Genomic DNA, 12,709 nt, shown 5'->3' on the forward strand with positions numbered 1-12,709 from the left:
ACCAACCCGCACTGCCTCGGAATCAACCAGAATTGCTCGAATTACCCTTCATTCGGTCTTGTTGTACCTATTCATGCAAAAATACCAACATAAGCTCATATACAACAATTTGCATTCAAATTCGCGATTAAAGTGCTAAGAATTAGAGTGAGAATGACACTAAATCTAAATATTTGTGCCAAATATCACATATGCCAAGATTAGATATAGAACGCCACGTTATTTCTACTATATGGTGAAGCTTTTCGTCGTCCATATACTATTTCCGTAAATAATAGCAAAAATGAGGGCAAAGTTTCTTTCTAACCTTCCTACAGCTCCACGTGTTACTTTGTGGACAAACCCAAAGAGATACACCTGTCCGATTACTCTCTCTTTTACTTCCTTCTTCTGCATTATTCCTCTGCTGTTTGATTTTCTTTCTTCTCCTTCTTCCTCTGTTGATTATTGGTCTCTTCTGTTTCTTTGTATTATTGTTTTTTTGATGTTACTTCTTTGCATCCGGGAAGTGTTGCATGAGGTAATTTGTGTTAATTTTGATTTTGAGATTTTAACTTTAGTTATTATTATTTTTCTAATATCAATGTTAAAATTCATGTAGTTATTATTTTTCTTCAGATTTTCACAGACTACTCCCCTTCGATTTCCTCCGCAGCTAGCTTTTACAATTTCAAGATGCTTTCTCTTAATATTTGCCCAAATTTCTTCCAGTTCTCTTCATCTTCATTTTTTTGATTCTTTCTAAATCTCTGTGTTAATTTGAGTTATGCTGTATCAGTTTGTTGACATTGGAAAGTTTGATGGGTATATATTTGTTTTCTTCTTCTAATTATTTTTTTACTCAATTAAGGAGTCAAATTCTTCATGTAAGTTGGGTGTATGGGTGAATTTATACACCTTTACACTTGCACAGGTAAAAAGTATATTATCTACAAAACAAAAATAGTCTTTCATATTCATCAAAAATAGAAGAGTTAAATTCTTCCAGTAAATTGGGTGCATGTGAATTTGTATACCTCAAGAATCACACCAGTGAGTTTTTTTTTTTCATTTATAGCATCTTCTAAAAGTTGAATCTTCATATTCATAGAAATGTTTGCAGCCATTGTTAACTTTGACGGTTTCTAGCTAAATCTCTTTGGATTCTAGCACTTCTCTTTTCTATGTTTTTTTCTTTACCCTTTTCTATATTTGAAGGTGTACCTGGCGTATTAGATTTCTCATAGGATCTTTAGCGAGTTAACTGTAATTAGTAGTTTTTTTTTTTTTGGAGAAATGATGATACAATTTTCATTTTCAGTGATTCTAGCTAAATCCCTTTTGATTCTTGTACTTATTTTGATCTTGTTTTCTTGAATCCTGTTGGACCATTTTAGTTTTTGAAGTTTTATGTTTTCACATTTATTTCAATCGTTTACCTTGATAAATTAATTTCCATTTGCATCCTGGAGAGTTTACGTTCTTCCTCTATCTATCTGTTGTATAGTAACTGTGATCTTAACAATTTGAACGAGCAAATAATATAGTGGCTGACTGTCCTTTTTCCTTACAATTCTGTAGGTTCTACCTGGAAGCGCTGTTCACTTTGTTACTGGATTTTTGAAGTCAATGGATGGCTTAAAATTGTGATTACCAAGAATAAGTAAGGTTATACTTCTCTACTGATTTAGCAAATACTTTGGCTTGATTCATTGATGGTTTAAAGTTTTCCTTTACTTCAAATTTCAAAATGGAACGCTTAAGTCTCTAAGAGTGATGGTAGTTCTGATAGTTAGATTCTTAAGACTATAAAAATTAAAAGATAAAAGTCTGTTTGTCAAATTAGGCAATGTGGCATGATTTTAAAGCGAAGCATCTTTAAACTGCTACTGGTATTTTTACTACCAGCAACTATTACCTTATTTGAGTTCTCCAATTTATGAATTGTAGTAGAACATGTAAGCTTTTATAAATTGTAGTAGAACATGTAAGCTTTTCTTAAAGAAATGGATGTCAAGAAATTTATCTGAATTATTTGAGCTTGAAGCTGATGAGGAGTCAGAAAGTTTTTACTTCATTTGAAGCTGCTAGGATATTTATTTATAACTTTCTACCCTACAGATTATGTTGGTATTAATCAATTGAAGCCGGTAGTCAAAATGAACTAATTGTTCGAAGTTTCTGACAAGCTAGACCTTCTTAATCTCCTAGCACCATCATCAGCAGAATCAATACTCTTTTCAAAGTTCACGGCAAGATTTTTAGGAATGAGCTATATCTTCTCTAGCCTTGGCATTAGAACTTTCACAAAATGCATGTTGATGGATTTTCATGAAACTCATCCCTGCCAAGTAGGGGTGGGCATGGTATGGTAGATACCGGTTACCATACCGAAATCGAATTTTTTAATACCGCTGTTTTGGTAGTATAGTGTTTGGTACGGTATTTGATATACATTTTAAGAGAGTCTGGTATTTAGTACGGTATTTGGTATTCATAAAGAAAATACCGAAATACCGAATACCGTACCGATGTATATAGTTACATATACAATTCATATATCTTAGTATCATAAATAATGCTAAAAAATATGTAAACTAATATTATTAGAAAACTAAAACTTTGACTTAAATGCTTTTTTTTTTGTGTAATTGATTTACGAAGGGGATTGCTTGTACTTTCTTTTGAATATTTTTACATGTAAGGTGTTAGTACAATATAATTGAGACGTTTCTTGAGTAGCCAAAGTCATAATTCTCTACGATATGAGTATATGTAAGTCGAAGTCGAACCAACTATGGTACCGATTTACCGTACCGCAAAATACCGAAATCGAACTTAAAAATACCGAACCGTACTGAATTAATTGGGTATGGTAATGGTATAGTACTTTTAGAAATCGTAAACTGAGATTACCGTACCGAAGTTTCAAATACCGTACCATACCATACCATGCTCACCCCTACTGCCAAGCTTTACCTCCATTAGGTCTCCCATAAAACCTATATGATATGTTTGCACATGCGGAGCAAACTTTTCCCATAAAACCTATTTGATACATTTTAACAGCTAGAGAATACCTTCATCTGGAATTTCATTCTTGCCTTATTGCAGCTGTTATTTGATAAAAGAATCGGAATTTCATTCTTGCCTTATTGCAGCTGTTATTTGATAAAAGAAACATTTATCTAACCACAATTACAATGAAATCTAAAGTAGCCATTTTTGAAGAAAAGGAAGACAGTGGTGCCAGTTCATTCTTGCTCTTTGGCACCAAAATTTGGAAAGCCAGCCTTGAGAGGAGCCAACATCTTCTTAACCCAAAGATTTCCCTTGATGTTATATAAATATGAACATTATTATCAAAACCAAGTGCTCTAAGCATAAGGCGAACATCCTCAGGAGTTAGTGGGCATATTTTACATTCCTTCTTTCTTTGAAGCAACATGTTTAATGTAAGTTGTGGGAGCAACCTAAGTATTGATATCTCATGTTGCAGTCCATTCAGCAGCTATTCTATTCAACTATGTGGAATATTTGTGGTTTTCACATGATAACATTGCGGGAGTATTTTTCAGCATGCTAAATTTGAATCTACTGCTTTTTTGAAAGTTACAGTGAAGGAGAAAAATTGAATCTACTGCTTTTTTGAAAGTTACTGTAGGCCCATTGCTTCAATCCTCTTGCTTCTGCCGTTTGTCTCTACCCTTTACATTTATATTCCTGTTGTAATGCGATAGGCTAAGACTAGCTAGCTACTCTACAGGTGCTGATTAGTAATTTAATGGCATTTAAACTGACTAAGCTATTCATTTTAGAGGGAGGGAGCGAGAGGACTATAATCGTATTTGTACATTCTGTGCAATCCTTTTTTTCACATCAACTATCCAATTATTCCTTTGATCCAATTATTAACATGTAAAACTTGCAGAGTTGTATAGAAGCTCATCAATTTTTGGCTATTCTTCATTTTTGATATGACTTCGATTCTCGATTTCTTAGCATTTGTAGTGCTGGTATGCTTGTGTTCCGTTCCTTTTGTTCAGCTTCTTGATTTAGAATGTTTGGAAGTATATGAAACTTAGGTTGGTGTGAGTGGATGTTTGTTAAATGATCAGCAAAGCCACTGGCACTATATATAGAACTGGTTAAGTAAAGAATCAAAGATATTAAACATAGAGTTTTAAGGCTGGAAGAAACGAGTACTCTTTTGGCAAAAGTCGGATCAATTATCTCTCGAATTTGCTGTCTTTAATCAAAGCCACGTCCTGAGGAACTTTGGTTGTTAGAATTGTATCTAACAATGGAAATGCTGTCAGTATATCCCTTCCAGGTAATGTAGTGATTTATGGCATTACTTGACAATTAATCAAACAAAAAGAGGATTCACATAGGTTCAGGTAGGATTTTTTTTGTATGAGTTCATGGTAATGTAAGTCCATGCGGCCTAAATGATTGGTTTTGACTGGTAGAAGCCATTATGCGAAGAGATACGATACCACTTCCTAAAATTGAACTCTACAACCGTTGTCTAATGTTACGGATTGTGAGAAGTTTGGATTTTTCTTATCTTGGATTAAAGTTGAGGAGATAATTTCTTTCATCTTTCCGTGAATTGATTGGATTGCACCGAACTAGAGCTATCCCGTTGATCTTTCTATATTTTATGGATTCGTGTGTTCCTATAACTCATGTTTTGAAGGTTGTTTCTTTTTGGACTTTGCAGGTATGCCTTTTCTACTTGATTCGTCGAACACTTAACTCTGTTGGTAAGCTCATTTGCTGTCGAATTGTGTTTATATCATAGAAATTCTGAGATATGAAGCTCAGCAGGCAGATGACCAGCCATAGTATTGGTTAACATGATAGACTAACAGTCAAGTGTATTCATTAAATTCATAGGATATAATGGATTTCGATCATATGTATGTAAATTGTTGTGTGATTATTTTAGCACCTCAACCATTTATTTTTGAAGAGTCTGCAAATATTTCTTAAATCTCAAGCACTAAGGAGTACATGCTATCCAATTAAACTCACAAACTTTGAGTAAGCTTTATTTTGGACAAAAAAATGCAGTGGAAATAAATGAAAGTTGACTTCATCCTAGAATGATCGTACTCAAACTTTTCCATCATATAACTGTTGTTGATAGTAGTTGTAAGAGTCTTTTCCTCCTTTTACCATAAGGTAGCTGTTACCTCATTAAATCTTCTTTCTCTCTGCCTCATTCTTCTTCTTTCTCTCCGCCTCATTCTTTCTCCATACTTCCCTAATCCTTTTTGCTCTTTCATTGTAGGATAGATATTAGAGCTACCATTCTTTAAGCTCGCTGGTATAGAGAAGAAGAGTTGTTTAATTGGAGTCTTGAGAGGAAACGGAACTAGAAAGCTCGACGAAAGGGATAAGCTGTATGAATTTTCAGAATATCCTTATCCACGAAGGGAAAGAACTAAAAGACACTATCATACACAGGTTAGGTTTTCAATAAGCATTAGCGCTATTTTTACAGCTTGCATACACCAATTTGTTTTGTTTTACAATTGAAAGCCGGCTACCACAAATAGCAAGCTAGCAATTTAAGTCCCAAGGGATGGAAAAACTTTGCCCTTAAAGCTGATAGATACATTAGTAATGAGCAGAAAGACATTGCACAACTCTTTGCTCCTTAACTTGCTACTTGAGGAAACCTCATTCAATTGATTCTACAGCTTTGAAGATGTATTGGGAGTTTATGAACAAGGAGCTCCGGGTTTTCTTAAGCATCCAATGCAACACGTTGTGAGAGGTAATTGACTTTAGCTAGACACCCCTCTGTAATTATTCCTTTGCGTTGCGTTTTCCTAAAATTGTACGTTGTAGAAACAGAGAAGCAAGCTTGGATGTCAGATGAAGAATTTGGAAGACAGATGCTAGCTGGATTAAATTCCATGTGCATTCTGAGCTCATCTTTATTTAAAGCATTAACAAATTTGAAATTTGGTTCGACATATGGGTGGAGAGGTCCAAAGTGTTCACTTTGAAAAAGTTTAAAATCTGTTGATTTTGATATCAAGAAAGAGAATTAGTTTAGTTTTTCCCTTGCAGATTACTGTAATTGGGCCCATGCTGGCACGAGCTGCTTTTAGAACGTGATTTACTTTTTGCCGCTAAACTAAGCAGAAATATTTCAGTGAAAGGGCTTCTTAAATCTTTACAGATTCTATTTGCAAGGTAAAAAGTTGATGTGTTGTCCCATCTATGCTGCTACATGTTAATAGAAGGGTCTTGTAACTGAAAAATTACTTTTTGAGCTAATTTAAATTTTCTGCTCTCACATCAAGGTTTATAGAGTGGGGATGGAACATGATCTTTTATTTAAAGCATTCTATTTTATGAGATCTTTATAGTAACTATGAGATTATTCGTGTCTGTGCATTTAAATCAACTCAACTGATTTTTCATTTGTCTTTTTATTTCATATTTACCTGATTTCGTATATTCTTTAATGAAGTTCTTTATTTCATTTTCATTTGGTGCCTATTCTTTGGATTGTTACTGACATATTTTGTCCTTTGATGGTTTCCTTTCTGCCCTGTTATTTTAGTAGCTTCTACTGCAAGAGAAAAGAAAGCTGGATGAGGGATTGAAAAAATTGAGCGAACTTATAATATGCCTTCAGCTAAGAAGCTTCTTGAAATCCTATTAGCTGGCGTTGGTCGTTGTAGAAGAACTGAGGATTGGGCTGGAGACTTCATCTTTATGCAAGAAGATGAAGGCGAGTAATTACATTTTGGCTGGACTCAACAACACTGCCCAAAAAATCAAGTATGAATATTATCAATTTCAATTTCCTGCATTCTATGTTTCTGCTCAGTTCTTTTTCTAATCTGAAAAAATAATTGCATAGCTTCGGGTTCATATGGAGCGAAATCCTTCTAACATGGCAATAGATTTAGTTATTCCCGCACTCAAGATGAAAAGATCACGGCTGCTTGACCATTATAAGGTACTTTAAGCCCAAAATGTATCCTTTTATTTGTAACAATGATTGTTATGTTTTTCTGTCTCACTACTTACTGAATAGTAACTACTTACTAAATTATAATTTTGAAGTCAAAAGAGTTAACAAACAGATTAGGATGAACTTTTAAAAGCCAGCTTTCTGTATTTTAGAGCTTTTGAGATTGAAAAAGAGAACATTTTCTTTTGAGCATCAGTGATGGTTTAGGTGATCGAAGAAAAATTAAAAGAAGAAAATAAAAAAAAATTACTTCTTCTATAACTGAGTGCTCTTTTGTGGAAGAAGGTGAACACTCTTCTTTAATTTAGTCCATTACTTCATCTACAGTTTGGTAGCAGACACAAGATGGGAAAGAAAACCAATTCAACTCTTTGTCTGGGGCTGAGTTTCATAAGCATATAATTCCTCGGTAATCATCTATTACTTCACTCTAGAAAATGCCTCACAAAACTCAGTTTTGTTTTTTATCTACTGCCAAAAGGTTCTGGTGAACTTCTCGCATTTATATTGCATATATTATCCAGCAGATAAGCAGAAATATGAACAATCTGCCATATTGTCTTTTCTAGAGAAAGAATATCTTGTCTCTTATATTTATACATCGAATAAAAACTCTCTCACTATTCATAGAAGCATGGTTACACTGGCAATGTATAGCAATATTTACAATTAATTTATGTGTCCACTGAACTTAGACTGACATTTTCTGTTACTATTCTATAAACTAAGCTATTGAGTATAATGTTTCATGGTCTAGCAACTGTTGTATTAGGACTTGGTTGATGCAGGTATGCTTGCTGATAAAATATATTGAATGCTTTCTTGGATGAGTTTCTAAACCCTCCATCCCTTTCGAAACAGTATATGTATATGAACCTTTCTTTTTCTCCTATTCAAAGAGTACATCTCTGGTCCATTTATCTTACAAGGGGATTGCAGGCCAATCCATGAAACAGAGATTTATAGATTGAGTTGTGATTACGACAGTGAAATTAAAATATGGTCCTTTCTTATCCATGTTAAGATAGTGCCAGTAATCTTTACTACATTTTAGAGCGGAAATGACACCTTTCTGGAACCAAAAATAAAAGAACAGGAAAAGGAAATGACACCTACAGATTTGACTTTTGGTTGACAGGTAGCTCTTCTTTTGAGAAGACATAGAGCACATGTGGATGTTGCGGGCAAGAAATGATGCGCTGTACTTGAACAAGCTTCAGATGAGGTGTGCTCAAATTTGTGAAGTTAGCTGCTCCTGATGCTTCTTTAGTTCCTTGGTAATTCTTTTGGTAGACTAATAGGCTGGTTAGTGTTAGACTTAACTTTGAGACGAATGCTCTGATTTTCCTTTGTGGAAAAGAGTCAAGTAGCTCTTCAGCTTCCAAAGTTAGCTTGAAGTTTGGGTACAAAATTTGACCAAGCAATTTGATCTCCTAACGCATTTGCTTTAGATATTCTTTGATGGTATATTGACAAAGATGTTCCATACTTCCTTTATAGCCCATATGTCGTCCATCATTACTTTTGCAGAAACAAAGTTCTAAGTTAAGTTTGTTTCTCTCATCTTTATATTCTACAATAATTAAACGACACATATAAACAATAATTGCTGGCCTACGCCCGTGCCTTGCGCAGGCACACACCACTCAGAATAAATTACGTGAAAGTTTGAGTCATCCTATGATCTTGTACTTATAAATACTGATCACCTTTCCCCTTATGTCTCTTGTAACGCATACCTCCAAGTTCATTTGGTGCAGCTACTTCCATTTACTTTCTATTCTGTGTGATTTTACTATGTTTCTCGATATGCCTTTTTTGTGCAAAAACTTACATCTACTTTTTTTTTGGTGAAGTTCTCTTTTCAAATGATTGTGTCTACCATATAATCTACATAAGTGAGCAGTTTATTGAAAGGAAGGACCAAGGACTGCACTTTTGCTGGGCATCATTTGCGAGCTAGATTCAGGTAAACAAATTTATTAGATCATCTAGACCAACACGTCACTTTTACTAGGCATCATTGACAAAGTAGACTTGGGTAAAAATTTATAAGATATTTATGTTATTTTCCTTTGTTTATTGCACTTATTTTCTATTATTTTGAATAACCGAATTCCAGAATTACTTTTTGCTCTTCTAAAACAGGTGATAAAGAAAGGCCAGACATGTTAATTTGCAAGATAATGACTACCTTGGTAGTGGCAGTTTGGTGCAGCGATAGACTAAAACTTATGTTTTATATGATTTGTTTTTTGGCAGCTATGCAACATGTGGTTTTCCACAGCAACATCAATGTTGAAATACCAGAAGCTTACTAGGTACTATTTTTTCCTATGTATTTCAGAAACGTGATTGTATCCTTTTAGTCGTTAAGTCTGGTGGACATTTCATTTCATGGAAAACAGCTCTGTTGCAGTGTGAAAAAGTGCATTAACCTCAGTCTTTTTAATTTGGAGCTGTGGACTGTTTCATAGGAAGCTTTCACTAAAACGTTTTCATCTTTCTACCTTTTGCAAACCTATTTTTTTTACTACGGTAATTTTATTTTGATTCACTAAATTGAAAATTTCAAGTCTAGAGTAGTAATCTAGATGAAAGGATAGAAACTGCAGCTATAACATGCTTTTTATTTGGCAAGAGAATCGAGTTTTGCCTTCTATGTAGAGTTTTTGGACTCAGAGAATCCAAAAATGCTTTGATAGAACAGAGCGAAACACCTGCCGCTGTTAAGTCGTAAATGTATTCAGAACTTAAAGAGTATAGTATAATGCTGATTTTTTCTATTGACACTTTTGTAATGTTAAATTTTCTGGAATCCTTTCATACCTAAAGGATTCCTTTTTGCCTATGCTTTCTTCAGTACCAGCTTGACATTTGATTGTTGTTTTGCATTAAAAATATATCTTATAAAAAGCTATATGTTCTCTTAAACGCACTAACAGAAAGGATTGTGCTTCTCAACTTTGTCCAAGTAACTTTTAATATGTAGCATGTCTATCTCTTTTAGTGCAGGCACCAAAAAGTTGCATATGATCTGCGTTTGAACCTTACGGTCTCATTAAGTAGTCTTTTAATGCTCAATATGATTGTATTACTTGTAACCTGTACCAATTCTTATCTAACTTTGTATGCTTTCTCCTCTTTTCCCGTTAATACCCAGATGCAATTTCTATAGCCAACTACAGCTGCTTGAATCCAGATTGTACCCCTTGCACCAAGAACATCAAGAATTTCACAGCTTTTCTCTTTCTAGCAAGCTTGATAATGTAATACTATAACTTTGTTCCGCACAATATGAAGCATATTATATTATGAGTATTATTTAACTTGATGGTACTGGTTCCTTTTTTTGGTTAAACTCCTACTAAACAAATAAGGAAGTACCTTGCAAAAGTCAGACCACTTTTATATAACAATAATCGAGCACGGGCTCGGGCCATCTAGTACAGAAAGAAAAAAAAAGCACAACATCGAAGACGATGATCGATCTCCATGCCCAAATTGTTAACCGTCCATTGAAGATTAATTTAATACTAATGCAAGCAGTGCAGTGTTGGGAACAAGTGGTCAAATGTTCCACTAACTCGTGTATCATCAATCATCAGAGGCTGACCAAATATTTGAAGGCGGCGGGGATTCACTGACAAAAATTTAAAGTATTGCTAGAGTTAGGAATTGAAATCAGGTCATCTCACTGTTGCAAAAATAATTTGAATATCTCAAAAAAAGAAATACTTTTACTAATATCTATTTTCATTATTTTTAATATTAAGTTAATGGCTCTTTAATATGCTAATAATTTGGTAATACTATAACGTTGGTTTTAAAGCTTAACAGACCATTTGATTGGTCATTGAATTCAAAGTCTTGCAAAATATAACAGATGATTTAAATTGTTTTGAATGACCTTTACTGTGCCTTGAATGATCATTACTATGCTTTTAAGTATTGGACGTTTTCAACATTATTAAGATGGCTGTATTTTACCGTTTGGTTGGTTCTTCTACCATTATATATAGTTTCAACAATTTGTGAGCAGATGATATGAGATAAAAAAAAAGAAAAATTTCTTCTTCCTATATTTTATTATGCTGGGTTTTCTATTTTATGAAATCTTTGTTAGTTTCTGGCTTCTAGTTGTGTGCTAGAAGAGCTTGTTGAATCCTAGGGGATACGCTCATACCGGGTGAAATATCCTTAAGGACAGTGCCATCAGCATGCCTCAAGCTACGAATAATTCTCTACAATTGTTCGTGATCAAGCATTTTCCTCAAGTGTAAAAGAAGTTCCTTCAAGTGTTCGTAATGAAGAAAAGTTACTACAAGTGTTCGTGATGAAGTATTTTCCGTAAGATTTTCAACAATCTTAAGGATATTTCTCGCTCTATTCTTACAGAAAATCAATAGATAATAACTTAGTACAATCTGTTTAAGTTCCAGGTATGTTTCTTCTAATATTTGAATGCTAATCATACATAGGTCTGGGTGGTTGTTAAAGTCTAAGGGAAGAAGAATATATTTAGTTACGGGCCCACTTTATGCTAAAGGCTCATAGACCCATTCTTTCATGATTTATAATTAATAAAGGGGCACCATGGTTCACAGTTATTTTCTTCTTCTACTACTACTACTACTATGTTTTCCAAAACGTGAAGTGGTTAGATGGAACTTTATAATTTCCTCATATAGGAAAAAACGGTTTTCAAGAAAATTACTGCACTTGTATAATTAAATGGTTTCTCAAGGTATCAAGGAGAATTCTTGTACTTTGTCCTCTATATTAAGCATATGTGCTAACGCAGGTTTTTACTAATTAAAGAAGGAGTTGATATTCACAATAGAATAGTTGTTTTGGGGATTTAGTATGAACGTATATATATTTTCAGTGAACTTGTTAATATGCATATATAAATGCTCCTTATAGATTTTGCTTTTAAATTGTTCTATGACTTACCTGAATTTGGTTTCACGTGGAATTCATGAATTGGGTCGGTCCAGTGAGTTTTTAAGGTTGTAAGTGAAAATGTTAGAATTAGTGTGGATGACTAAGTCTTTATGACCTCAATTATTTAATCTTCAATGAAAATATGTATTTTTTTGTGTGTGGCAAAATAAGCCATCTATGCCCCTAAATGGATGAAGATTCAGAGAAATGATAATCCCGCTAAGCGAAAAGTAAATTTGAGTGAGCGGATGATATAATTATTGTGGTCATTTCTCAAGCGAATCTTGTGGCTAATGTGTGAGATTGAGTGTTAGGCTTTGGTGTTGCTAAGCATATTTGTGCTAGCAAAATTATCTTTGTGTTTTACACCCATGTCGAAGAAGAAGAATGAATTATTTGTCTTGGACTTAAGTTTTTGAAAATGGAAAATTCTTCTTAAACTCAAATCTGAAAAACATTAGCGTTAATTGAAGTGGTATATGCTCCTAATATATGAAATAATTTGATTTCTGTGAGATTATTAGGAAAAGTGGGGGTGAAAATTTCATATGAATTTAATAAATATTGTGTTAGCCAAACGATGTATTTGTGGGCAATGAATATTGTAATCATGATTTATTTTTGTGTGCTTACTATGTCAAAATAAATGTCGAAAATGCTAGTACTTATGATTACTTGATTCATTCATGTAATTTATTATGGCGTGTTACATTTGGGCGTTCTAGTTTATCTTATAATGCAATATCTTATTTTAGTTAACTTTTCAAGCATTGTTAAGTG

The 12,709-nt window shown here is 33.7% G+C and overlaps 1 protein-coding gene across 23 annotated transcripts; it reads left to right on the forward strand.

Annotated features, from left to right (window-relative positions):
• The first annotated feature begins 246 nt into the window (after positions 1 to 246).
• LOC132635902 (uncharacterized) lies at positions 247 to 10,316 on the forward strand. 23 transcript variants are annotated; one of them, XR_009580842.1, is made up of 13 exons: positions 344 to 520; positions 1,561 to 1,642; positions 4,706 to 4,748; positions 5,279 to 5,454; positions 5,691 to 5,767; positions 6,067 to 6,192; positions 6,566 to 6,786; positions 6,869 to 6,967; positions 7,310 to 7,391; positions 8,121 to 8,207; positions 8,839 to 8,951; positions 9,245 to 9,303; positions 10,146 to 10,316. XR_009580842.1 is itself a non-coding variant. In XM_060352495.1 (2 exons), exons 1-2 carry the CDS (start codon positions 284 to 286, stop codon positions 1,627 to 1,629), a joined length of 306 nt encoding a protein of 101 aa, XP_060208478.1. In that variant the 5' UTR covers positions 247 to 283; the 3' UTR covers positions 1,630 to 1,647. The 23 variants fall into 23 exon arrangements, 1 of the variants encoding a protein (XP_060208478.1); XR_009580833.1 differs by having other exon boundaries at positions 339 to 520; positions 5,691 to 5,982; positions 6,067 to 6,786; XR_009580836.1 differs by having other exon boundaries at positions 339 to 520; positions 5,842 to 6,786.
• The last annotated feature ends 2,393 nt before the right edge of the window (positions 10,317 to 12,709 follow it).

Source organism: Lycium barbarum, chromosome 4 (genome assembly GCF_019175385.1).
Source record: "Lycium barbarum isolate Lr01 chromosome 4, ASM1917538v2, whole genome shotgun sequence".
In the NCBI taxonomy this organism is placed as follows: Eukaryota; Viridiplantae; Streptophyta; class Magnoliopsida; order Solanales; family Solanaceae; genus Lycium; species Lycium barbarum.